The sequence below is a fragment of the Cajanus cajan genome, chromosome 10 (assembly GCF_000230855.2).
Source record: "Cajanus cajan strain Asha chromosome 10, NIPB_CcT2T_4, whole genome shotgun sequence".
Classification (NCBI taxonomy): domain Eukaryota; kingdom Viridiplantae; phylum Streptophyta; class Magnoliopsida; order Fabales; family Fabaceae; genus Cajanus; species Cajanus cajan.
Window position 1 is genome coordinate 2,697,451 of NC_138526.1, and position 27,787 is coordinate 2,725,237.

The following is a 27,787-nucleotide window of genomic DNA, read 5'->3' on the forward strand; positions in this document are numbered from 1 at the left end:
TAAAACCCCAAACGCACGCCACAATCAAAACAACTCAAAAGCTTCCTTTTCCTCTTCACTCCAACTCTCTTCAAATTATCGTCCCTCGCCACTTCAAAAACCACCATGCCCTTGGATCCCGCCGCCGCCACAACCGCCGCATCGCGACCCATATCGCCGCTCCCTCAGGCGCACTCGCACCACCATTACCCTTCGCAACAACAACAACCACAACAACAAACCCTTCCAATTCGCGCCCCAAGCCCTCTCTTGGCCAAACCCCACGACCCCCACTTCGTCTACCCCTTCGCGCCCAAGGCCGTCAGAGGCCTCGCCTCCGCCGATCACGGCGCCGCCGCCGCCGGGTTCCCACCTCCCTCCCTCATGTACGGCGGCGGCGGCGGCGTCCGCACCATGCCGCTGGACTATCTCAGCCACGCCTTGCACGTGACCAGGCCGGTGCCTCACGTGCCGTTCCCCCACGCGGGTAACGCCACCACCACTCCCACCGCCTCACCTCCAGTTAAGAAGGTTCTGACTTTGAAAACTCGTTTTTTTTATTTTGGAATTTTATATACATACATATATATAAATATATATATTTTTTTTATAACCGCGTTTTTAGTATGAAATATTTACCAGTTTTTTTTTGCCAATGACTAGTATCTATTGCCTGACTGGTCACCTTTAGTGATGTTATGTGTCCTTGCATAATGGGGTCGAGTTCAGTACCACTCAGACCAACGACTAATAGTTGTTGCCTTGTAGGTTACTTAGGCCTTGCTTAATGGTCGAGTCCAGTATCACTTGAACCAAAGATTTGTTGGTGGAGTTTTACAATTTTGTGGAAGAGTGATTTATGTTAGAATGAATAAATGATGATTATGGTTTTTCCTTTTTTTTTTTTTTTTTAATGAGATTCTAAATATTGTGGTGTTTTAAATTTTAATGATAGTACCAATTGGATTCGATGTGGTTTGAAATTGAAAGTGTACCTTTGGTGTTGGTTGATGTAGTGTGGTGGAAATCTTATGCTGTTTTTTTGTTTTTCAAATTGTTCATATTCCGTTGTTTTTGGTTTGGTTTTAGGCTGCTCCTCGGTCTGCGGTTTCTGATATCAATGGCAGTAAAGACACGAGTATGAGGTGAATTTTTTGAAAATATATTTATGTGGTGTTCTGCCATGTCTTTGAATGGTAATGGAGTTGGATTGATATCTCTGATTGGTTTCTCAGGGATAAAGGCAGAGATGATACATACATTGTTGTTAGAGATCGAAAAGTGAGTCTCTTTTTGTCTTATTTTACATCCTTTGCATTGTATGTCTTACAATGGTGTTTATAATGAATTCATTCGCAGTTAATATGACGTGGTTCCTTTTTGTATGTGGTGTAATATGCTGTGTGCAATTGCAACTGCTTGTTTAAATTTTTGTTAAAAGGGATCTGCACGATGAGCTTATGTTCTGCCTACATCGTGTCTTTCATGGAATCTCTACAGAATTTAGAGATGGATGAATAATTGTCATAGAAGCTATGAGATATGTTATATCTATAAAATGTGTGGTGTAGGAGTATAGCTTTATAAAGAAATAAGTGGAAAATAGCTTTAATGATTATGAAGCTCATATAAGTGCTTGTAATAATGATAATCATGGTAAGAATGAAGCATTATCAAAATTAAACTTCCATATGCTTAGAACTAAATAGTAAATAACATAATAGAACCTAGTGGCGACAAAAAAGGTAAGTATCATTATGAGCCCAAAAGGTCATCAAAGTAAAAAGAATACTGTGCTAACCTAAGTATCATTTGGATAATATACCAATTAGTTATAACAAGAGCCTATTAGTTTGGTGCATGTTAGTGTATATAAAATTACAACAAAAAAGGGAATATTTGTTTGTTAGCCTTTATTTACTTTTTGCATTCTGTTATATCTTTAGGATATCTTCAGAATCTTTTAGTGGACACCTGTCCAGCCACCTCTCATGATTTTCTCTCTCTGCTGGTTGCTTTTTACAACCGTTTTCACACTTTTCTCTCTCTGCTGTATTTTAGGAAGGGTTCCCTATATATTCTGAACCCGTGCATTCATTTGTAAGCAACAATGATAATGAAGCTTCTCTATTAAATTTTTTATCTCCCTTGATTTTGTCTAACATGGTATCAAGAGCCTTCTGATCCTGTACCAGAACCCTAAATTTCCTTCCTCATTTCTTCTATGGCAACGTCAAATAATCTCTCTCCCTTTTCACAATTTTTCTCCAACTCCATAGCTGAAAAACTTGATGATTCGAATTACCTTCACTGGAGGCAGCAGATCGAACCAGTCATCAAGTCCCACAAACTTCAACGGTTTGTGGTTAATCCGCAAATTCCACCTCGGTATTTGACCGATGCTGATCGTGATTATGATATTGTTAATCTAGCATATGAAACCTGGGAGGTCCAGGATCAAATGCTTCTCACATGGCTGTAATCGACGCTCTCAAAGACCATTCTCTCACGAGTCATTGGCTCCATTCACTCTTATCAAGTGTGGGACAAGGTTCATGAGTATTTTCATACTCAAACTAAAGCTCGTGCACGACAGCTCTGCATTGATTTGCGTTCCACCACTCTTGATGGTAAATCCATGCGTGACTTTTTGACTCAAATAAAAAATATTGCTGATGAACTTGTTGGAGTTGGGAGTGCTGTGTCACTTGAAGAATATGTTGATGCTGTTCTTGAAGGTCTGCCTCAAGAATATGCACCTGTGGTCTCTGTTATTGAAAGCAAGTTCGTCACTCCTCCTATTGCTGAAGTGGAAGCTCTTCTTCTTGCTCATGAGTCAAGAGCTAACCGGTTTCGTAAGCAATCTTTTTCTCCTTCTATTAATTACACTCAGGGCTATTCTCGTGGCAGTATTAGTGGTGAATCTTTTAGAGATAGAGGTGGTGGTCACAGTGGGCGTCGCGGTGGTCGATGTTCGGGCAGAGGCCGTGGTGGTCGATTTGCAAATTTCCAGTGCCAGATTTGCTTCAAGTATGGCCATACTACCAATGTTTGTTTCTATAGAGCTGATGTTAATTATCAACTTGCAAAATCCCTTGTTTTGTATGATCCTACCACACTGTAGCCTGTGCAGGTCACTCCTTCTTCAAATCTTAAGGTCTCCAACACTTGGGTGAATCCTAATCAGAAACAGCCCAGCCAGGATGCTCATGCCAATGTCACACCAAGTGCTATGGTTGCTAATACTTCTCAAGAAGGTGCTAACTCTTCATGGATTCCTGATTCTGGTGCTTCGTTTCATGTTATTGGTGAGCCTCAGAACATTCATCAGCTTGAGCATTTTGATGGTCCAGACCAAATCTTCATAGGAAATGGTCAAGGTTTGCAAATCAATGGTTCTGGTTCTTCCTTTTTTGTTTCTCCTATTAACTCTCAATTTAAGTTTCAGCTGAATAATCTTCTTCATGTTCCCCTTATCACCAAAAATCTGTTGAGTGTTAGTAAGTTTGCTAAAGACAATTGTGTTTTCTTTGAGTTTCATGCTAATCATTGCGTCCACAAATCTCAGGAAACCAATGAGGTTCTTCTTCAAGGTATTGTTGGTGTTGATGAGCTTTATTCTTTTCCAAATCTAAAGCTCCAAAGTCCCTCAGCATTGGTCTTTTCTTCAGCTAAAATACCTTCTCAGTCTGCTGTCTCAACCTCTGCAGTTTTAGATAATTTCAATTTAAAAAAAAGTTCTGATGTATCTAGTTCTTCCACTATGTGGCATACTAGGCTAGGTCATCCTAATTCTCATGTTCTTAAGCTTGTTCTTACACAATGTAACCTTCTCCCATCAAATACATATGTTACTGAATTTTGCTTATCTTGCTGTGTTGGAAAGTCTAGACTTCCTTCTTCTGCGTCTCAAATTGTATATTCTGCTCCCTTGGATTTAATTTTCATTGATTTGTGGGGACCATCTCACATTACATCTTTTTCTGGTTATATTTACTATGTTGCCTTCATTGATGCATTCTCTAAATACACCTGGATATATCCCTTAAAATCAAAAGCTGAAACTCTCTCTGTTTTTCAACAATTTAAGGCTATGGCTGAACTTCAATTCAACACCAAAATTAAAAGTGTTCAACCTGATTGGGGAGGGGAATACAGAGCTTTTACTTCGTTTCTTGCCATAAATGGAATAGAACATAGACTGATTTGTCCCCACACACATCATCAAAATGGTGTGGTTGAAAGGAAACATAGACACATTGTTGAAATTGGCCTCACCCTTCATCATGCCTCCTTACCTCTACAATTTTGGGATTTTGCTTTAACCACTGCAGTTTATCTTATCAATAGATTGCCATCTGCTGCATTAAATTTTGATGTTCCTTTCACTATTTTATTCAGCAAATCACCTGATTACAAATTCTTAAGAACATTCGGTTGTGCTTGTTTTCCTTTCTTAAGACCATATGCCAGTCATAAACTTCATTTTAGATCCCAGGAGTGTTTTTTTTGGGATACTCAAACTCTCACAAAGGTTATAAATGTCTCTCTTCTTCTAGCCGAATTTACATCAAGGTTATCGATGGCGGATAACAGTCTATGGCGGTGAGGCCAAAAATCCTTTATAACTCTATGGCGGATGCCATGGCGGCCTATGGCGGACGTCATGGCGGACAAAAAAAATATAAAAAAATATTTATATATATATTATATACAAAAAAAAAAACAGCAAAACAATAAATAACAAGCAATAAAACTAAATTAAAACCAACATAATATCAACTTAAATACTTAAATATCATAATAACAATACCATAATTCATTGTCTCATAACATAATTGATTAAAACACACCAAAAAACATAGAAAAACAAGAGTACAGAAAGCATTTTTCAGTTCTAATCATCCTCATCATCATCATTCTCCTCCTCTTCCTCAATGTAATCATTCTCTTCATTGAATGCCAAAGGGGCATAGCCTTCAACTTCTTCACCTTCTGAATTGTCAAAGTTAATATTTGGCAATTCTTCCTCTGACTCCTCACTAATATCTTCTGAGTCTTCTTCAACAACTTCAACAATTTTTCCTTTTCCTTTCCTAGTTGAAGAAAACACTCCTTTGCCCTTTTTAGACGATGCTCCTTCCCCACTTGGAGGTTGCTTCCTTTTGTTACGCCTAGTATACATTAGAGGCTCTCCAACCCCTGAAACATCATAAACTTGATTCCAAGTAAGTGGATCATTTCCACCAAAAACCCTCTCATCTAGAGCTTCAACTTCATCATCATCATCCCCATCCATCTCTCCAACCAGCCATTCATTACATTCATCAATATCATTAAGGCTAATGGGATCAACTTCATCCTTAAGGTTGTATCTTCGCATGAGTGCTTGATTATACTTAACATAGACCAAGTCATGTAATTTTTTATGATCAAGCCTATTTCTTCTCTTAGTATGAATCTGCAACATTAAATTAAATAATTAAGTAAACATTTTAAAATATTTGGAACTAATAAGACTCTTCAAAAGAAAATTAATTACTTGCTCAAAGACGCTCCAGTTACGTTCACAACCGGATGAACTACAAGTCAAGCTCAATATCTTTATTGCTAGTTGTTGTAAATTGGGGGTTGATGAACCATAAAGTCTCCACCATTGAGCTATAAAGTCAAAAGAAAGTGTGTTAAATATGGAACAATTAGTAGAATAGAAGTTTAAAACTCTTAAAGGTTTAGTTTCTAACCCGGTGAAACCTTTTTCCTCATTGCTACAGCAAGTTCAGTCCCAAACAATTCTCCTGCAACTTTATAAGTGTGTAGCTCCATCATGATTTTTTGCTCCACTTGCAAATCTCCTACCAACTTATTCATGCTTGCATAGAACCCTCTTATAATCTCACTATCAAATTCCATTTGAGGATTGTCATAATACATCTCTGGATTCAAAAAATGACCAGCTGCATGTAATGGGCGGTGAAGCTGAACATCCCATCTTCTATCAACAATTTCAAACACGGCTTTATATTTAGTCTCATTATTATTGAAAGACTTCATAATAGCCTCCTTTGCCTTATCCATAGCTTCATATATATAGCCCATAGCTGGCTTTTTCTCACTATCAACAAGTCTAAGTACTTTTACAAGCGGTGCCATGACTTTAAGTATGTACACTACATTCCTCCAAAAAGAAGGCATCAAAACAGTTTTACATGCTTCTCTTCCTTTTGCTTCTTTTGATAATTTGTTTGAATTCCACTCATCCGAAACAAACATCTTTCTTAAATTTGATTTTTCTTGGTGGATCCTTTCCAAAGAAAGAAAAGATGTTGCAAATCGAGTCACTGCATGTCTCACTAGCTCCCTTTTGTTTGTATAAAACCTTAACAAACTTAGGGTGCTTGAATGGCTATAAATGAAGCCAACAAGAGAAATTGCCCGTTGAATTGTTTTCTTGATATTTGGAAGCTTCCCAATATCCTCCAACATTAAATCTATGCAATGGGCTGCACATGGGGTCCAAAAAATTTTCTTTCTTTTTGCTTCCAACATCTTGCCAGCAAGAACATAATTACTCCCATTGTCCGTGATAACTTGGACAACTTTTTCCTCCCCAATATCCTCTACAATAGAGTCTAGTAATTCAAATAGCTTTTCTCCGGTCTTCACAAAATTAGACCCATCAACAGATTTAATGAACATTGTCCCTACAGAAGAGTTCACCAAAAAATTAATAATGCATCTTTGCTTCTTGTCCGTCCAAGCATCTGACATGATGGAACATCCAAAACTAGCCCAATGTTCCTTTTGACTCTTCATCAATTTTTCAGTATACTCTATCTCTTTTTGGAGAAGTGGAACTCTTATCTCATGATAAGATGGAGGTCGCAAATGCGGTCCAAAAGATCCAATAGCTGTAACCATGTCACGAAAGCTCTCCAATTTGATCATGTTAAAAGATAGTCCAGCTTGAAACCAAAACCGGGCTATATATTGGTGGACCCTTGCTGTAGCTTCTTTGTCACAACTCTCTCTTATATTTATTTGCTTCAATTTCTCCTTGTTTTTTGCAATTGCTGTTTCCGGACGTTTACAAAAAAGGTCAATAGGCCCTTTTTTCGTAGCAACCTTCTTCCTTTCATTGATCTCATGTGTCTCAACTTCTAACTCTCTTAAATCTCCTTCCAATGCATAATCTTCACTACCAAAAGTCACATCTTCCATTATTCTTTGACATGACTCACTTTCTTTCATCTTCTTATTTTTCTCAAGTGCCCACAACTCATCTTTAACCTCTTGTGGAACACTTTGACAAGGTGCAACATTTCCCTTTTTTCCCATTAGATGTTGCTTTGCTCTTGTAATTCCTCCTTTCATGATTTTTTTACAATAATTACACATAATTTCATTTGTATCATTGTCTTTGGTAGGATGACAATGTTTCCATCCTATATCTGTCCTCTTAACAGAGTTTGAGGATGTTTGACTTTGAGTTTGAGGATTGCTAGACATTGTCCTAAAAATAAAAATAAGAACAATAAAAAAAAATAGAGATTTGAATTGAAACAATTAGTACAAGAATTAAAAAAAAAAATTTGATGTTGCAGATTAAAACTGCATAGTAAAAACTAAATAAAAAAGTTCATGTTGCAGATTAAAATCTGCAGAGGACTTTAATCAAAAAAAAAAAAAAACTGCAGAGGAAAAACAATAAAAAAATTGATGTTGCAGATTAAAAACTGCAGAAAATTGAGTAGGAAAAAATAAAAGAAGAAGGAGGATTAAAATTGCAGAGGAAAAAAAAAATAAAACCTTTCAGGTTTTACGTCACCGGAGCTGCTCGCCGGAGCGCTAAACCACCACGATTCAGGTCGCCGGCGAGAAACGTGACCAAAGGGTGGTGGGCGATGGTGAACGGTGATCAAAGGAGGTTTCGAACAGCCTTCTTCCTGTTCACGCGCACGTCGTGGTTGAGGTTTTCGGAGTCGCGGACCACCGCGGTTCAGGTCGTCGGACGGAGAGGTGGCCGGCGAGTGGTGGGCGATGGCGGAGGAAGGTCAACGGAGACGGGTTGAAGAAGGTTGTCGAGCTGCGCGAGTGCTGGTGGCTACGTGCGTTCTCATTCATGAACCCTAAAACCCTTAGGGCATGCTTATTGGGCCTACGCTGAAGCCCAAAACTGGCCCAAAAACCTTTACGTCCGCCATCACCTTCATAGCGGAACAGCTCAAAACGGCCATGGCGGCCGCCACAGCGGAAATGGCGGACGGCGCCATAAAACGTGATTTTTCGGATGGCGAATGGCGGAGAGGCTCGAAACCGCACTGCCATACCGTTATAACGCCTTTATAACGGTTATTTGATAACCTTGATTTACATTTCAAAAGATGTCATTTTTAATGAACATAGGTTTCCTTACACAGATTTGTTTCAGCCAAGTCCTACTCAAAATGTCTCTCCATGTCAATACTTCACTCTCAATCCGGATTTGTCTCCTCCTTGCAATACTTCACCTGTTCTCTCACAGCAGCCTCCTCTGTCTTCTCAAATTGGTGATCTCGGTGTATCAATCAATCCTACAGTGTCTTCTTCACAAAATGTGTCTCCTTCTTCTCATGAGTCTTCCTCACATAATGTCTCTTCTCCTACCTCTTCCTCTGACACTACAAGTATTCCTAGAACCATTAATAACCATCCCATGCAAACCCGGTCTAAATCTAGCTTTCATAATCCTTGGTTACATCCATCTTTGTTCTTGGCTCACAGTGAACCTAAAAATGTTAAGCAAGCTCTTGCTGATCCTAATTGATTCTCTGCTGTGCAACAAGAGTACAATGCCTTAATGCTCAATCATACTTGGGATTTAGTTTCCCTGCCATCTGATCGCAAAGCAGTTGGATGTAAATGGGTTTTCAGAGTCAAGGAAAATGCTGATGGCTCTATAGATAAGCTCAAAGCTCGGCTGGTTGCAAAAGGTTTTCATCAAGTGCATGGTTTTGATTTTCATGAGACATTTTCTCCTGTTATTAAACCTATAACTATTCGAATCATTATCACTCTTGCTCTCACCCATAACTGGGACCTATTTCAGCTTGATGTAAATAATGCCTTTCTGAATGACAATCTAGAAGAAACTATTTACATGGTGCAGCCTCCTGGCTTTTAAGCTGAGGATAAGAATCTGGTTTGCAAGCTCAACAAGGCTCTCTATGGCTTGAAACAAGCCCCTCGACAGTGGTTTGACAAACTGAAATTGACTCTTACTCAGTTTGGTTTTCAAGCTAGTAAGTGTGATCCATCTCTGTTTTGGTACAAACATCAAACTCATACCATCTTTATTCTAGTTTATGTGGATGACATCATTATCACTGGCAGCTCTTCTTCCCTCATTCACCAAATCACCAATCAACTTGACTCCATTTTTTCTTTAAAGCAATTGGGAAGCTTGGATTACTTTCTAGGTCTTGAGGTTAAATACTTGCCTGACAAATCTCTGGTTCTGACTCAAAGCAAGTACATTCGGGATCTTCTCTTTAAAACCAATATGGCTGAAGCTCATGGTGCTCCTTCTCCTATGTTCTCTAACTGCAAATTGTCCAGGTCTGGGACTGACTTCTTTCATGATCCCACTCTTTTTAGATCTGTTGTTGGTGCCTTACAGTATGCTACACTCACAAGACCTGAAATTAGTTTTGCTGTTAACAAAGTTTGTCAATTCATGGCTAATCCTCTTGACTCTCACTGGGTGGCTGTCAAACGAATCCTAAAGTATTTAAAAGGCACTCTCTTATGGTCTTCATATGCAACCTGCTGCTGTAGACGGTCCCATCTCTCTTACTGCTTTTTGTGATGCTGATTGGGCCTCTGATATTGATGACAGGAGGTCCACTTCTGGTTCTACTATCTTTTTTGGACCCAATTTGATATCTTGGTGGTCCAGGAAACAACGTGTTATTGCTCGGTCTAGCACAGAAGTTGAATATCGTAGTATAGCTCGAGCTTCTACTGAGTTACTGAGTTAACTTGGATTCAAGCTCTTCTGCAGGAACTTCAGATTCCCTTATCTACACCTACTTTGCTCTGTGACAATCAAAGTGCAGTGGCCATTGCCCACAATCCTGTCTTCCACAGCAAAACAAAGCACATGGAGATTGATGTGTTCTTTGTTCGTGACAAAGTTCTCTCCAAGCAACTTCTGGTTTATCACATACCCGCTCTCGATCAATGGGCTGATCTTCTTACTAAGCCACTGTCTGCTACTCAATTTGAAGTTCTTAGGGGCAAACTCAACGTGCAAAGTTTTTGTGACAAACCTCCACCTTGAGCTTGAGGGGGGCTGTTAGTGTATATAAAATTACAACAAAAAAGGGAATATTTGTTTGTTAGCCTTTATTTACTTTTTGCATTCTGTTATATCTTTAGGATATCTTCAGAATCTTTTAGTGGACATCTGTTCAGCCACCTCTATGATTTTCTCTCTCTGCTGGTTGCTTTTTACAACCGTTTTCACACTTTTCTCTCTCTGTTGTATTTTAGGAAGGGTTCCCTATATATTCTGAACCCGTGTATTCATTTGTAAGCAACAATGATAATGAAGCTTCTCTATTACATTTTTATCTCCCTTGATTTTATCTAACAGTGCAACAAAATAAGTCCATGATCCATCTTCTAGGTTGAATGAAAAGCCCCAAAACATTTTCATATATTATATCCATCCTTGTTAGTTTTTTAACTAAATATTTTAAGCTCAATGCATAAACTTGAAGTGGTTGGTTATGACAATGAGTTGTACCTTTTGAGCTAATATCTTAGCTTTCTCCGTTGTATGTTTTTTAGTTGTGGTAATTAAGTTATATTTCAATCTTTTAGGTCAGAATAATAGAGGATGCTTCTCTGTATGCACTTTGTAGATCATGGTTGAGAAATGGAATAAATGAAGAAAGCCAGGTTTGAGATATATTTGTACTTCCTCTTTTTATCATCTTTTGACTTCAAGCATATGATGACTTGCTAAATGTTATTCTATAATTCTAGTTTGATGTTGAAGAAATGATACTAATTGCATGTATACTTTGATGATTTATAAAAGTAGCATCAACTATTGCAAACTTTTGCTATAATTAAACTTCCATTTTAAAAAAGGTTTGATTTGAGGAGACTTCATGAATGGTTGTATTTTATCCTATGTATAAAGGTGATTCTTGATCAAGTCATTTTTTTTTGTAAAATTTGAATGAAATACATGGATTTTATAATGCTGCCGTCTATGAACTAGGGTCTATGAAGCCCAAATACTTAGTACGACATAGGTATGATACGGCACAGATACGAGGATATGACAATTTCTTATAAATTTAGGATATGATACGTCAATAAACTTTTATAGAAAGATTTATATAGATGTAGAATATTGGTAAAGAAAGAGACATTAATTCTTTCTTATTAATTCATATTTATGATGATTATAATTTACAAAAAAGATATTTGTAATCATAACAACAAAAAATACAGGTTTTGCCCATATTAAGTTAACTATATTAATAAAAGCATCTTTGGTAGAACTTAAAACTAATATTGGTTCTATACAATGGCTTATAACTCAAAAGCATTATTACTAAATTACTGTCTGGTAATTGTATCACTCTCTTCTCTCCTATTACCATCATCTAGAAAAAAACATAGTTTTAAAGTTTGGTTCATCAAGAGAGAACTCTTCCAAATCAAGAAGTCTAGCACCATCATCATGTGTATGATGTATACCTCTACTAATGTCTCACAACCTAGTCTTTTTTTTTTTATACTCTTCATCTTTCATGCATCTTAGAATAGTGAATTTGAGCCTAACTTAACCTTACTAAACTGGCTTATAAGGTGAGGATTGAGGATTGCTCTCCACTTATATACTCTTTAATTGCCTTATCTTTAATCAATGTGAGACTTAGGTTTTTTCCAATACACCCCCTCACATCCAGTACTATTGGGCTTGGTACGTGGATAAATGGTGGATGACCCTTTTTAATGATCTAGGATAGGTGAACCTTTTTTTAATGATGTAAGATAGATTTGATACCATCTTAGAATAGTGGATTTGAGCTTAATTAGAGATAAGGAAATTAAAGAATATATAAGTGGAGAGCAATTCTCATCTTACAAGTCCGTTTTGTAGAGTTGAGTTAGGCTCAAATCCACTATTCTAAGAATGAACAAAAGTTGAAGGTTGAAATGCACATAAGCCAAATCTTCTATCCTTTTCAATCCATTTTGTTTTTCTTCAAAGAATGAATAAAAGAGTATGTACCCCAATTCCTTTCATAGCATGACAAAAAAATGATTGTACAAAAAGCTAAAGAAATGATTTTTTGGATACTTTTCAATTACATATCTAGAAGTATCTAGGAAGTATTTGAGGAAAAAAAGGTTAAAAAATAAATAAAAAGGATTAGATATGTTTCAGATACCTTTTTGAAAGTATCTAAGGAGTATGAGTATCTAGCACGGGTATAATACTTATTCTTTTCCATTTTTGGAGTATCCAGGCTTTATAGACTAGGGTCTTATAACCTGTTCACTTGATTACAAGTTTAACTGGAACACATAGTCTGGGTTTAAAAATTGTGACTAGGATATACCTTTCTCAGATAAACTTGAATTTGAATTTAATTAAAATCATCTAAAACTAACTTTTTTGGAGCCAAATCATTTGAGGAAGTTGTATGGATAGTTAATGTCAAAGCACTTAACACTAGATATTAGAATGTGAAGGTTTCAAGAGTAAGAAAATTGAAAATGAAATTGTATTCTTCATATATTAATCAGCTATAAGAGTGTACAAATTTATATGCAAGTAGGTAGACTTTGAGAAGAGTGTAGAACAAGCTACTGACTTTGCTAACTCAACATTGGTGTAACACAAAGCTAACTGACAGAGTTGCGGATGGAGAGAAAGATAGCATACTAAAGAGTCGCTATTATAAAAGTAGTCAAGAAGAAAGCTAACAAGTATATACGTTAGGTTGTATGCTTTAACACTCCCCCCACAAACTCAGGGTGATTTATAATGATCAATGACCTAGAGTTTGTCTCTCAAGTAGTAGAATCTGTTCTTGGACATGGGCTTGGTGAGGATATCACCTATTTGGTCTTGAGAAGGACACAAGAGACAATCCAAGAGTGAGCTAAAACCTTTTCTTGAACAAAAATAAATGTCCAGCTCCATATGCTTGGTTATGGTTCTCAAAACAGGGTCGTGACTCAAGGCAATAGTGCTTTGATTGTCACACTAAATGATAAATGTGGCTCAATCGTTCCTTAGTTCTTGTAGAAGAGGCTGAATCAGTGAATCCACAGGATTTTGATGGTAGTGGTGGCAAGACTTGTGTACTTTGCCTCAACGCTTGATCTAGCTACTAGAGTTTATTGGACCGCCAAGAAATTAAATTTGGACAAAGAAACAAGCACTCACTAGATGTGGATCTTTGGTCATCAATGAGAGGTCCAATATGCATCACAATAGGCATATAGTAGACTAAGATTTAGAAAAGATAGGTTACAAACTGAGACCATATGTGATTGTCCCTTTCATGTATCGCAAAATTCTTTTTATTGCCCTCTAATGATCTATATCAAGGGTTGTGCCATAAATTGGCAAACGTTGCTGCATTGTAACCAATTTAGGTCTTGTTACTTACTATTATACATTGCAAAGCACCGACAGCAGATATATGCAAAACAAGATCAATTACATGTTCAGAACCATATTTGGATAGCTTCATTTGTCCCTGTCCTGGTAAAGGATTGGAAGTTCCATTGGCCTCTGACATACTAGTTGTATCTAGCAAATCTATGATATATTTGGTTTGAGATAAGAGGGGAGAACCATTTTTGAAGTCTTTGACCTCAATGCCTAGAAAATAGTCAAGATCCCTTAGTTGATTGAAAGCAAAAACTGAATGGAGTTGAGTGATAGCTGTCTGAAATTTAATTTGTATGTGTTTTAGAATAATATATTCTCTTAGAATGTGGGTTTTGGGCCTAAATAAACCCTACAAAACTTATTTGTAAGGTTAGAGTTGCCTTCCACTTATACACTATATTTTGGCCTTATCACTAGCCAATTTGAGACTTGAGTTTTTGTTTAATACACTTCCTCACACCTAGGACTATTAGGCTTGGTGTGTGAATAATATGGTAGGTGACCGGTTAATTGATTTAGGATAGAATTTGATACCATCTTAGAATGTAGATTTTGGTTCTAATTCAATCCTATAAAATTGACTTGTAAGGTGAGGTTGCTTCTCACTTATATACTCTATTTTCATCTTACAATGTGGGTTTGGGCCAACTCAACCTTACAAAACTAGCTTGTATGGTGAGAGTTACCATTTACCTATATATTATATTTTGGCCTTACTACTAGTCTTGAGCACTAATAGAAAAGGATTGCACTTGTTTTGAACATTGCCAAACAAACCTAGCGAGAGTTTTAGTGATTCTTTCATACCAAGTACCTACTTAAGACCATAGATAGTTTTTTGTAATTTGTAGACAAGATCTGAGTTTCTATATTCAAAGCCTAATGGTTGAACCATGTATTCATCCTCTTCTAATAGACCATTCAAAAATGCATTGTTTACATCAATTTGTGAATATGCCAATGATTTGTGAGGGCTAAGGTGATAATAAGTCTAGTAGTAATAGATCTTATCACTAGAGAAGAAGTTTTTGAATAATTACAATCAAAATATTGATGAACATCTGTAGCAACAAGTCAAACTTTGTATCAAATAGTAAAGCTTCAGAGCGTGGAGGGTAACTGTTGAAGTTCGCTAATAGGCTCATTTGAGACAAAGACTATTATAAGATGAGAAGCAAGTGGAGTGCAAACAATTTGAAGGCTTTACTTGGGTTTAGGTACATGACCCAACCCTTTTACTTCCCTTTTTCCTTTTTTTTTGCCACAAACATTATAGTCCCCATGGTTGCCATAGGTATGACGGTTGCCATGTGAAACTTGCTATTCTGCCGCCATAAAATGCCTGTATCAATTTTCTACCATTGAAATCTGCCATGGCTGCTATTTAACAATACTGCATTATAGAGTAGCGTATGATTAAGATGAGGATTGAAAATACTAAACTTGGAATGAAATTGCATAGGGTGAGTGGATTTGGAGGTTGTTGTGAGGATTGAGAGGCTGAAGAAGGAGAAGAAGAATATGGATTTATGGTGCTTTAGGAAGTAGAAGGTAAGGGCCCAAGAGAAGAAGGGGGAGAAAGTAATAGTTGAGTAACATGCTGTACTCTAAATAGGGTTAAAGTTTGTCTTAGGTAGGTGAAGAAAAGGATGCAAGAATTGCACAAGGCATAGTGGTAGGCATGACACTAAGAGGTAGCACTCTAGTAGTAGTCATAGGATTAGGGGAGTACTGGGGGAGTTCCAAGTTTTAGTAGCAAAGGAGAATTTAGATTTTAGACTCATCAAACATCTATGTAAATGGAAATTTTTTCCATTGGTATGTAGACACTTGAAGCCTTTGTCACGAGGATAATAACCAAGGAATGTGCACTATGTAGATTAAAATTGCAATGTGTTTGACGTTTAAGGTCAAATGTGAGGATAACAAGCACAACTAAACACCTTTTGGAGTGCATAATTAGGATGTTTATCAAATAGTGAGTAAAGAAATGGAATGACAAGAGCAGAGGATGGTATCTTGTTCATTAGATAGATTATTGTGTGAAAGGCATGATCCTAAAAGGATATGGGAAGAGAGGTTTGAGATTTGTGTGAGTCCCATTTTGATTATATGATGATGTTTTCTTTCTATTACACCATTTTGGTAGTGAGTGAGGACATGTGTGGTGATGATGGTTAACAAGAGAGGTGGGGAATACCAACATTGGTTGGCACAAGTGGTAACGACTTGTGTCCTTTAACCAAGTTGTGCAAGATTTGAATCCTAGTCTTGGATATGAAAGAGAATATGTTGGGAGGGGAATACTTGTCTTGTGTGCACTCACAATCTCTTATGAAGATTAGTGACTATTGTTGGTGGTGGATGATGGAAACCTTCCTAGCATTGATGGAAGAAGGAGATAAGGTGTTTGATGGAAGGTGTAAGAGACACTCTAGGGTTTGGCTCAGTCCAAGGTTGATGAAAGCCACTCCTAGGGTTTTTACTCAAGGTGGAGATAGGTAGGGTTCTTGGTCGAAAATAGACCAAGAGAGACTAAGGAAAATATAAAGGCTCAAAGGCTCACTCTATATTGATTTCCAAAGTGTTTACATGAGGTGCTCCCTAGGGTATTTATAAGTGATGGGTGAGATCATAACCCTAGGGATGTGTGAAGGCTAGGTCATCATGGAGTGATCATTCCCACTTCAAAATGAGAAGGAAATGCACTCTAAATGAGACTTAAATGTAACCCTAAAAGTGGCGCACACGCCTAGGCCAAGTTGGCATCTTTTTGGGTTAAGTTAAGCTACAACTAGGTGCATGACGAGATTATGCAACCTAGGTGCCCTTCCACTTGGGCCAATGCTCTACTTAGCCCAATAGATCCCATAATGTTCACGGCCATTCACCATATCTCTAGGAATTAAAGCCCTAAATTCTAAGTACCCCAAAATACAAGGGCAAAATAAAAATACAAAGAAAAATAAATCCTAAATTCTAAGTACCCCAAAATACAAGGGTAAAATGGGAAATTAAAGACAAGGGCAAAATAGGAATAAAAATAAATTCAATGTTAACAAGGCTTAGGAGAATGATCAATATTCTATAGCCATAAGAAGCATGTCTCTAGGGGTGTTAGCTCCCCTATCCTCTTCCAATCTCTTAACCATGGACCTAGTGATGGGTCCCACATGAAGCTCCAAGGATGGTCTTCCATCAGTGGATACTTTGTACCAATCTCATAGTTACTTCCTCCTCCCCAAAAGAAAAAGAGGTGAGGAATTGAGAGAATGGTCTGAAATCACCCACTAATCTTTTTCAATCTCTTTATTTTTCTTGTTAAGTTATAGCTAACAAGAACTTTAAATTGTTTGAAGATATTTAGATTTTCTGAATTTTGTTTTATAAAATAAATCCAAGTATATTTGCTATAATGCATCAATGAATGAGCATAGTAATGATATCCTTTGGAAAATTGCACTTGGGATGGATCCCACAAATCGCAAAAATCAATGGTAAAGGTTTAAACTTCAAAGTATATGGAGGAAGATGGGTGAAATGGTAGTTTATGAGACTTGCTCTTGTAGCATGCTACATAAAAATCCACTTTCGTTTTTTTAGAATTTAAAATTTTGCATATTTCAAAACATTGGAGAGTATAATTGAATTGGGATGGCCATTCTTATTGTCCCACAGAAAACAAGGTGGTGTGTGTGTGGATACAGTGGGAAATCTATCCATGCTATGCGTTGTAGGTGTAATATATTTGTAGTCTAAAGGTCTAGCAAGAGTTGACTTAGAGTGAGTGCTTGACAAAAATCAATGAAGCTTTCAAGCTAGTTTAGTATCTTGAATGTCACCAAAATTAGTCATATCATGTGTATTTAGCTTCGATGTTGGATTTTGCCATTGTATTCTTCTTCTTGCTACTGCTGTTGGCCACACTGCCTCTCCTGTTTCTACGGCATCTGGTGCTACCCCTTCTGATAGTTCTGGCTCTGGACCTCCAGCTCTCTTCAATGACTTCCTTAAATTGTATGAGGAACGTCAAGCTTCTAATTCCACTGCTTCTGTTGCGCACACAGGCCCTTCATTTGTTGGTCTCACTCACTCCACCTCTCTTGGCCCTTGGGTCCTAGATTCTGGTGCTACTGATCATATTTCTGGTAATCGGTCTCTTTTCTCCTCTCTTTCTACCTCTGCTTATTTACCCTCTATCACTATGGCTAATGGCTCTCGCGCCACATCTCATGGTGTTGGTACTGTCCATCTTTCTCCTTCTCTCTCCATTGACAATGTTCTTTATGTTCCAGAGTCTCCCTTTAATTTATTATCCCTTAGTCGTCTTACTCGCTCTCTTGATTGTCTTGTCTCTTTTACTAAAGATTCTGTTTTCTTACAGGACTGGAGTTCGGGACGGATGATTGGCACCGGATGTGAGTCTCATGACCTTTATCACCTACGCACCTCTGCTCCTGTTGGTTTGGTGGCGGATTCCCCTTCCCTCATCCATGCTCAATTGGGTCATCCTAGCCTGGCCAAGCTTCAACACCTTGTACCATGTCTATTTAAGTTGTCTCATTTGTCGCGTGAGTCGTGTCAGTTAGGCAAACATAGTCGTAGTTCCTTTTCTCCGAGTGTCCCCAACCGAGCGTTGTCTCCTTTTGCTTTAGTTCACTCGCACCCTCTTACTTCATGGTCACGTTCCTCAACCTTTTTGGGGTGATGCTGTTCTCATCGCATGCTATCTCATCAATCGAATGCCATCTTCTGTCCTCAACAATCAAATACCTCACTCTATTTTATTTCCCACTCAACCTCTCCACCCTCTACCTCTTTCGCGTCTTTGGATCTACATGTTTTGTCCATAATCACAGTCCTGGTCTTGACAAACTCTCCGCTCGGTCTCACAAATGTGTCTTTTTTAGGGTATCCTAGGTCTCACAAATGTGTCTTTTTAGGGTATCCTAGGGAGTGTTAGATATAGTTTTATCTTATGGGCCTAGGCCCACTACTTGTATATAAACACATCTTTTGCTTTGCAATACACAAGGAATATGTTCTCTCCATTCACCATTATTCTCAACACCTCCAATAAAAACGCAATATTGAGTAGTGGATCTCCTATCTAATGATAACTTACCCAATCCGCATCAAAATAACATAATTTTGGCATTGCTTTTATCTTCATATAATAGTTCAAGTCATGGTGCATTTTCTATATAGAAAAGAATACGAACAATAACATCCCAAATCCAATGACTATCACAACTTCACAAGGGGCATTTAGAAATCGACTTACAATACTTATTGCAAATGTGATATTAGGCATAGTAGTCAATAGCGGCCGGAGCGGCCGCTATCGCTGCGCTCCGGAGCGAAGCGGCCTCACCCCGCAATCTGGCTGCTGGAGCGGAGCGGATTTGTGTAGCGGCTGGAGCGGCCGCGTCGGAGCCCAAATCGCGGAATCGCGGCGCGATTTCAGACTTACCCTTCATTAAGGGTAAGTCGGTCTTTTCAATGGGGTTTTTTTGCCCTAATCCTCCCTTTCCCTCTCGCGATTTCAGACTCATCCAAACCAAACCCCTCCTTTCGTCTCTCCCTTTCTTCTTCTCTGGCTATCGTGCATGCAGCGTGCAGCTCCAACGAACTCCGGCTCCGACGCACCTCCATCGCCGACGCGCCTCCAGCTCCGACGCACCTCGGACTCCGACACGCCTCCAGGTCCGACGCAGCTCCGACGTGGCGAAAGCTCCGACGCGCGTTTGTCTTCTATTCTCCTTCTATTCTCCTTCGAGGATGCCTTTTATGCAACATACAACATATTTTTTTTAATTATTTATTAAATTATTTCAACTGATTTTTTTTTAATTTCTGATTTAATTTAATTGAACAAAATTTATTTTTAAATTCTGATTAAATTTAATTCAACAAATTTTATTTTTAAATTCTGATTAAATTTAATTCAGCAAATTTAATTTTTAATTTCTAATTAAATTTAATTCAGAAAAATTTATTTTTAATTTCTGATTAAATTTAATTCAGAAAATTTTATTTTTAATTTCTGATTAAATTTAATTCAGCAAATTTTATTTTTAATTTCTGATTAAATTTAATTCAGAAAATTTTATTTTTAATTTCAGAAAATTCTATTTCTATTTCAGCAGCATATTTTTTTTAATTTCTGATTCTATATATATATATATTATTAATTATTTTTGTTTTTTTAGCTTTTATATATATATTATTAATTATTTAATATATATAAATTAATATTTAAATAGCGGTTATCCCGCTCCGCGTCATCCCGCTATCCCAGTTTTAGGGTCGGCCGCTCCGCGCCGCTATCCGGGATTGACTACTATGATATTAGGTCTAGTGATAGTTAGATAGTTAAGATTGCACACAAGACATCAATATCTTCCTAAGTCTTTCAATAGCCCCTCTTCCACCACCACCACCCCCCTAACTCCTCGTGAGAGGCTTGACACTGGGATCCATAGGAGTATTGTAGAGATGACAATTAGGCATACCCGTCGCAAACAAAAAGTTTAGAGCATATTTTTGTTGGAAAAAAGCAATGTTAGAGGACGATTGGACAACTTAAATAGAGGTTCCAACTCTTCTGAAACTAATTAAAGAGGTGGGACTTGAGTTGTTGGATATTGTCCATGTCATCAACAAAGATGATAAGATAAATGCATTGCCCAGCCAAAGAGTGGATGGAAAACACAATGATCAACCTCACAAGTCATGCCAAACGTTAGCAAGACACAATTGAAGTAGCCAAACTAGGCACAAGTAGGCTGCTTCAAGGCATAGAGAGAATGATGAAGTTGACAAACAAGTTAAGAGTCACTTGAAATTGTAAAATATGGTGACTAATCCATATAAACCTCTTCCTGCAGTTCACCATGCTAGAAGACATTATTGATTTACAACTGGTGAGGAAGCCAGTGACACATGGCAGCCTTAACAAGAATAGGTGAACGGAAATAATTTCGGCTATCCCCATAATCAAGACCAAAAATTTGGGTAGTCTTTGCCACCAAGTGAGCTTTTGGTCCAATTTTTCACCATATAAACCCAACAACCAACAATAGTCTTGTTGTGAGGTAAGGGGACAAGTTCCCAAGTACCACTAGTGTGTAAAGTTTCCATCTCATCCAACACTATTTGGTGCTAGTGGGGATTAGTAATGACTTCACCTGCAGACTTGGGAATAGACACAAAACCCAAAGAGGAGACAAAAGAAAAATAAGATGGACATTAACAGATGTTGAAGTCTGAAATTGGGTTGGCTGAGCATAAGCATCTGCTATGCCTCTGTTGAGGTTGAATTTGTGATGGAAAGATAGGTTGCATTGGTGCATGTTGCTGACCACAATTCATTGAGTGAACTGGTTTTGAGGCTGGAAATTGCTTTGAGCAACATACTTGAGATCATAACAATGATAGCAATTGGCAGCAATGTAGCCAAATTTATTGGAAACTTGACACTGAAGCGACCTCCATGACCATCTCCAAGTCCCAATTGGATCCTAACCTGGAGTTTACTAGGTTTTATTTAGAAGCTTATGATTTCTGGGGATGATCTATTTGCTATGTAGTCTTAAAATTGGTTACAAATAATATGACAAATATGCTTTCTTCCTTTGTTAAAGTATTAGGATGTTATTGACAATGACTTGGTGTTGGTGGATGAATATTTTATATGCATCTGTTTATTTTAATGTGTTATTTATTTCTTATGATATGTTTCTTTGTAATTGGCAGCCACAGCAGAAAGATGTGATGAAGGGACTTCCTAAACCATTGCCTGCTTCTATGGTAGCTAGTTATCTGTCAAACAAGAAAGAAGATGAAAAAGAAGATGAGCAGGAAGAGGTTGGGTTTTCTGGTTAACTACCTATTTTAAAGCAATCAAGTAATTTGTGAAAGTGAAGTCCTTATTATAACACGGGAAATAGATATTTCTTTGACACAACTGGTGTTATGTTTTGTAGAATAGTGTGGTTCTCATCCAGATTTTTTCTTTTGAAAACAATTTTCTGTTGAAATTTCATTTCTTTCACTTAGATTCTATTTTCTGTCAAGATTTCAACCTTATTAATCCATATCCTATGTTCTAATCATCACTGCTCCTATTTTCTAATCATCACTGCTTTCAGAATGAGCAGTCTGTTGAGCACTTATCACCTCAAGATCTATTGAAAATGCATATTAAACGTGCCAAAAAGGTTAGAGCACGGTAAGTTTTATCTTTTAACCCTCCCTTTCACCTTCTGGTATATTTATTCATCATCTACATGTGACTTGTCCCAACACATAAGAACATTGCATGACTGAGTTGAAAATGCATTATAAATTGTAACATGAAACTATGAACTGAATGTAGTAGATTAACCATTTACCATACAGTTTGTGAAATTTTGAATCCATGACTTTTGGTCAGAACATTGCAAGACCGAGTTGACAGCAAGGATACCAAAATTGTGATTTTTCTCGTAATATCATTAGATCCTTTGAGTTTTGGATGGCTTCCATTCTCGATTCAGTGTAGGATTGCTTTAGAGTGTGATTGTACCAGGGTTGATGATCAAATTCGCTAGCTCATAAGATCCCCATGCTTTTGCTAGTTGAAGACCCTCTCTCATCCCACTCAGCTGACTGATTTTTGACTCCTTTTCCTCTCCTACACACCACAAGTTCACAACATTTTTTCTTTTCTGAATTTGACACCTTGCTTGTTTTGAATTTTCTTTTCTCCCCATTTTAACATTTGATAGTGGGCCTTGTCTATTTTTTATTTCCTTTTTTATGTTGGTTTCTAACCCTCGCCCTAAGATCACTTTGGTTTCTGTGGACCAGATAAGTGTGTTTTGGTTGTTTCTGAAGCTCACTTTGGGCTTGTTATGGAAATAACCTCTGATTTTGGTTGTTTCTGTCTGATATTTTTTCTTCCTCATATTTTCTTTCCATAATCATTGTCAAATATAAAATATAATTAAGATATTGATAATAGAATGACTAAAAGATAAATATCTAAATTATTGAATTTTAGCAGACTTCTTAAGTTATCCTATTTTTATATTTTTAGTAGGATCTTACGATCCATGGTATGCTTTCACACTTTATGATTTTCCCTCCTTTTACTACCTCATGTAGGATCTTAATTTCGACAACCTTGGTTGACAGTACATTATAAGTTATCAAATATAGCTATCCACTGAATGTTGTAGATTAACCATACAAGTTATGTGAAATTGAAAAGCTACATTACAACTGTCATAAATCCTTCCAATTTTTGAGTTTTGACATGGATATTAGAAGGTCCATGTTGATCGGATATTAAAGTCTGCCACGTAGCTCTCTTGTAATATTGCACATAGCATATGGATTTTGCTAGGTCTTAGAATAGTGGATTAAGCCTAACTCAACCCTTCAAAACTGACTTATAAGGTAAAGGTTGCTTTACACTTATATACTATTCAATTGTCTAATCTCTAGTCGATGTGGGACTTGGGTTTTTCCCAATACACCCCCTCACGTCCAGCAATATTGGGCTTGGTACGTGGATAAATGGTGGGTGGCCCTTTTTAATCTAGGATTGGCGGGACTTGAGTTTTTTTTCTCAATACACCCCTCATGCCTATGATGCATGTATCAATGGTGGGTGACTTATTTTTAAGAATCTAGGATAGCTCTGATACCATATTAGAATAGTGGATTAAGCCTAACTCAACCCTACAAAACTGGCTTATAAGGTGAGAGTTGCTTTCCACTTATATATTATTCAATTGCCTAATCTCTAGTCGATGTGAGACTTGGGTTTTTCTCAATACTAGGAGACGAGAAGCCCATATAGAATCATAAAATCATAAAATTATTTAAATATCACACAATATTTGCTAAAAATGCCTTTGGTTTTCCAATATGGTCTTCATTTGTGGTTTAAACATTATTGTATAAGAGATTTCATGCACTTTACATATTTACCACCTTATAAACATAAATGCAATTCTAAAAATAGTAATAACTAATTACAATGGAATGGAAAATTTTCTCTTTATCAAAGTATTGGAATAAAACGTGCTTTTTCTTCTCTCAAATACATGTCTCTTGAAGGTCCACTATATGACAGAAGAAACAAAGGGCTCAATTAAGTGCCTGTTTGTTTTACTGTTTGATGACCACGACTGTGTCAGTGGAAGAGCTCCTTCTTTCTCTTGTTAAATGTGTCTTGGGAACTGAAGAGCTTCTGTTTGCAGTGAAAATGAATCTATTCAAACAGGCTGCAAGTCTGTAATGATCTCTTTTACCTTTGATGGCATGCAATAATAAGGACTTCTTGTAATTTCATATTGATCCAATAGAATTTATTCCCTCGACATTTAAATCAATTTAAACTTGGCACTTTTATATGGCTAACTTGTTTGCCACGGTCCTATTTGCCATTGTTTTTAATTGACCAAGTGTTAATTTAAAACACTTTACACTATCAAGTTTGACTATTTCAACCGCTGCCTAGGAAGTTTTAACTGTTTTATTCTTGTACCGCAATATTGCTGGATGATAGTATAAAAGACTTGATGATGATATTATTCATATTTAAACCCTGTTGAAACGAGTTTCTTCTAGCATATGCAAATTTTCAGTTCTAAAATTAATTTTTTCCCTTGTCTGTTTTCTGTAAATTGTCTTAGAATTTGAATTTCAGATACAACTCAATCCTACAAAATATATTTACAAAGGGCTCTTCACACTTTATAAAGACTATGAGTGTTTGATTTTCAGTTTGGAGAAAGCAAATGCACTTTCATTTGAAAGTTTTCCTTGACATTCTGTTTAGTTGCCTAGGAATGTGGGCTAACAATAAAACAAACACATTATATTGGTTATAAATCTAGTCCATGTGAATGATGGTGTGATGCTTAGTCATCTTGAAAATTTGAATTTTCCCCGTTAACTTTTCAGGATGTAGCTTATTTTTTGTCATAATCTTAATTGTAGTGTCAAAATAGATTGTTTTTAAGCATAAGCATATTTTTCTTTTGCTTCATATTTGACCCAGCCTTGTTACATATACCACCATTTTATTTATTTTTTCTTTGAACTTGAAAGCTGTTTGTACCTTTGGGTAGAGTATGGATCCCAAAAGAATTATGCCATGGGGATGTTCCTTACACTAAATCTTATAACAATGGTTTTGGAAAGCGTGCACGCACACTTTTTTTATTATATACCATGCTTCAAGATGGAATAAATAGATTAACAATGTTGTTTTTACTCTTTGCTGCATGCAGTTTAAGAGAAGAACGGTTACAACGCATCACAAGGTACAGAAGTAGGCTTAGGCTTTTGCTTCCTCCAGCCATTGAACAGTGTAGAAATGACACAGCTACTGGTAACTGACCTTGCTGACTATTCAGACATCAAGGTTATTGCATGACTCTAACAGGCTTGTACTTGATTCAATATTATATTTGTGGTTCATTATTATATCAAATGTATAAAACTGATTAAAAATGCAGAGATTTTACAACTTTTCTCCACAGATTCTACTTTGTCTGGTCTTTGACCAGGAAATTGGCAATAGTTAGAGGTTGAATGAATAGCAATGACTCAGAAATCACTGCCTAGACCATTGTTTATTCTTGTGGGCTGATTCATTGTCCAACTCATAGTGTAGGTATGGCTTATCCGTATCCTCTCGGAAGATTATACATCATTTGTTTTTTTGGAGGATCAAGCATTTGTATTAACTTATTTTTGAAGGAAATTAGTTTTAACCACAAACTTGAGATTTTAAAAAAAATCAAAATATAATTAATTTATGATAAAATTTTAAAATTTATCAAATAACTTTTGAACTTAAATTAATGATGTAATAAATTTATCAAATTATCTATGCATATATATATATATATATTATATTAAAATACATGAATATTAAAGATACTTTTTGAAAATATTTGTCATGCATTTTTTTTATATTTATTTAACATTATTGGCCCCCTTCAATTATATATGATTTGGACAAAAGCAGTGTTTTTAGATAGAAATAGTGACGAACAGAACTCTTTTTTTTATTTTATTTTATTTTATTTTATTTTCTAAACCACGCCTTCAATGAATCGGTATTTGTAATCTTATAGTCGCTAAAACAGTGAATCTGTTGCCTGCATTATAAACTTGGAGCTTTCTGAAGAAAAGTGTAAATACATTGTGTTTTATTTTACTCTTTAGTCTTTATAGTATAAATAGACCTTTTGTTTTTTATTTATTTATTTTAATTTTTTTTTGTTCATATGATTTAATATATATCTTTTTAGTCTCTATATTTATAGTTTTTTAATCATTTAGTCCCTTAAGTTATTCCTTTTTATTGTTTTTTTTAACAAAGATATTAATTCAATTTTTGTATCTGATGGTGAATTTATTTTGATATACTTATTCTAAAGTAAATCTTTTGATGTTGTATGTTTATTTTGTACTCTCGTTTTATTGTTGAGATATTTTTTTTTAATCTTAATACGACCGAAGATTTCTACTATGTCAATAGGAATTAAAAAATTATAACTAGAGGGATTAAATTTCTTTTTTTATCTTAAATTAAATGGATTAAAATGAATTGAAAAAAATAAATATAGGGATTAAAAATGTCTATTTTAAATTAGAGAGTAAAAGGGAAAGTAAATAAAATTATTGGATTAAAAAAGTATTTTAATGAAATTTAAATAAAAACAGTTTGAGCACTATTCACGTGATTTTTTTTATAAAGAAAATTACATTATAATTTTATTCTTTCTATTATACAGGGAAAAGTTTTTAATAAAGTTAAAATTTGGATCTTATGACGAAGAGTTTGATAATTTATACACTATTTAATGATCAAGTCTTATTTGAATTAGACTAGTGATATTGGATGGAAGCGTTTATATATTTATTTTCAATGAAAGACTTGTAGGGCTCCTTTAAATCCAATATTTTAAAATTAAATTCTAGTGTTTTTAAAAAATATCAAGAGTTAAAATAATAACATGTTGTAATATAAATTATCTTTATAATTTAAATATAATTTATAAATTGAAAATTATTTTTATACCAAAAAAATATGTTGAAAAATATTTATTTAAATATTTTAATTATAATATTTTATATTAAAAAATGTTTATTTACTATAAATTTTAGTTATATAAAACAAATATTTATTTTGTGCATTTCAAGGATAAAAATACTTTGATTATTTTAAATAAAATTAACTATTGCAAATCATTTCCTAACATTTTTTTGGATTACTTTTATAAACGATTCCTTTATATAATTCCAATGAGGTGGATTAATTTAAAAATTACTTTTGCATCCAAACATAACTATTTTTTTTATATATATTAATGAGTATAGTAATAGTAATGATTAAAAATAATTTCGTTTTATAGCTAGTCAAAACACGACCACTTGTTTTGATTAACTATGTTTTCATGTTATGCTCGATCTTCTTCCTTCTCTTTTCATTTGGAAAATTAAAAAAATGGTTTGTCGGCAAAAAGTGTAAAAGCATTATTAGTGCTACCTTAAGCAAAGCTGCTCGTGTTATTGCCTTCCGATTCACAAGTTTCTAATCATCATCTTTTCCATTGTAAAACCGTAATGAACTTGTTCTCTTTGAAGTAAAATGTATTTTTTCTTTGCAAGAGTTGTTTTGTTTTTATGACAATTGCCATTAGAATGGGGTTGGTAAGTTGACTATGCTCTTAAACACACATTATTCCTAAACAGATTTCGTTTCACTGACGAGTAAGTGGCAACTACATTCATGTCTTAATTGATGCTCGTAAAAGTGAATTGACTTTGTGCAATTGTTTGGACTAATTGCAATTCGCAAATAGAATGAGCTTGACAAATCAAACACGTATCAACCTCAAACTTTCCATGGGTCAATCATCTCCTTTTTGATGGTTTTTCATGTAAAATAAATGTTGAAGTCGTTTTCGTTTCGTATGTGGAATCTGAATTGGGCTTCTTTATTGCAGCCATAAAGGGTCAACTTGTGGAAATTCAATTCTCATTATTGGCCAGAAACAAAAGCCACTTATCTCCCACCTTAGTGTGCTTGGTCTTCTTTTTGTGGTG

The 27,787-nt window shown here is 36.0% G+C and overlaps 2 protein-coding genes across 4 annotated transcripts; one reads left to right on the forward strand and one right to left on the reverse strand.

The window, feature by feature from the left end:
• LOC109806400 (proline-rich family protein) lies at positions 1 to 25,305 on the forward strand. 3 transcript variants are annotated; one of them, XM_083065891.1, is made up of 8 exons: positions 1 to 501; positions 1,069 to 1,124; positions 1,215 to 1,260; positions 10,846 to 10,923; positions 18,054 to 18,206; positions 21,428 to 21,538; positions 21,823 to 21,902; positions 24,958 to 25,305. In XM_083065891.1, the coding sequence occupies exons 1-8, from the start codon at positions 106 to 108 to the stop codon at positions 25,064 to 25,066; spliced, it is 1,029 nt and encodes a 342-aa protein (XP_082922017.1). In that variant the 5' UTR covers positions 1 to 105; the 3' UTR covers positions 25,067 to 25,305. The 3 variants fall into 3 exon arrangements, with proteins under 3 accessions (XP_082922017.1, XP_082922016.1, XP_020224377.1); XM_083065890.1 differs by having other exon boundaries at positions 2 to 510; XM_020368788.3 differs by lacking the exon at positions 18,054 to 18,206 and having other exon boundaries at positions 11 to 510.
• Positions 4,877 to 5,892, reverse strand: LOC109806216 (uncharacterized). The gene is made up of 3 exons (XM_020368591.3): positions 5,724 to 5,892; positions 5,522 to 5,640; positions 4,877 to 5,440 (listed from the first exon to the last, which is right to left on the reverse strand). Exons 1-3 carry the CDS (start codon positions 5,890 to 5,892, stop codon positions 4,877 to 4,879), a joined length of 852 nt encoding a protein of 283 aa, XP_020224180.2.
• Positions 25,306 to 27,787: the final 2,482 nt, after the last annotated feature.

What these genes read in the sequence shown, in the direction of transcription:
- LOC109806400 (XM_083065890.1), top strand. Translation starts at nt 106, where the DNA reads ATGCCCTTGGATCCCGCCGCCGCCACAACCGCCGCATCGCGACCCATA. An exon ending in CCTCACCTCCAGTTAAGAAG is followed by an intron (nt 511 to 1,068) that starts GTTCTGACTTTG and finishes GTTTGGTTTTAG; the next exon opens with GCTGCTCCTCGGTCTGCGGT. An exon ending in TTGTTGTTAGAGATCGAAAA is followed by an intron (nt 1,261 to 10,845) that starts GTGAGTCTCTTT and finishes TCAATCTTTTAG; the next exon opens with GTCAGAATAATAGAGGATGC.
- LOC109806216 (XM_020368591.3), bottom strand. Translation starts at nt 5,892, where the DNA reads ATGGAATTTGATAGTGAGATTATAAGAGGGTTCTATGCAAGCATGAAT. An exon ending in GAGGAAAAAGGTTTCACCGG is followed by an intron (nt 5,641 to 5,723) that starts GTTAGAAACTAA and finishes TTGACTTTATAG; the next exon opens with CTCAATGGTGGAGACTTTAT. An exon ending in ACTGGAGCGTCTTTGAGCAA is followed by an intron (nt 5,441 to 5,521) that starts GTAATTAATTTT and finishes TTAATGTTGCAG; the next exon opens with ATTCATACTAAGAGAAGAAA.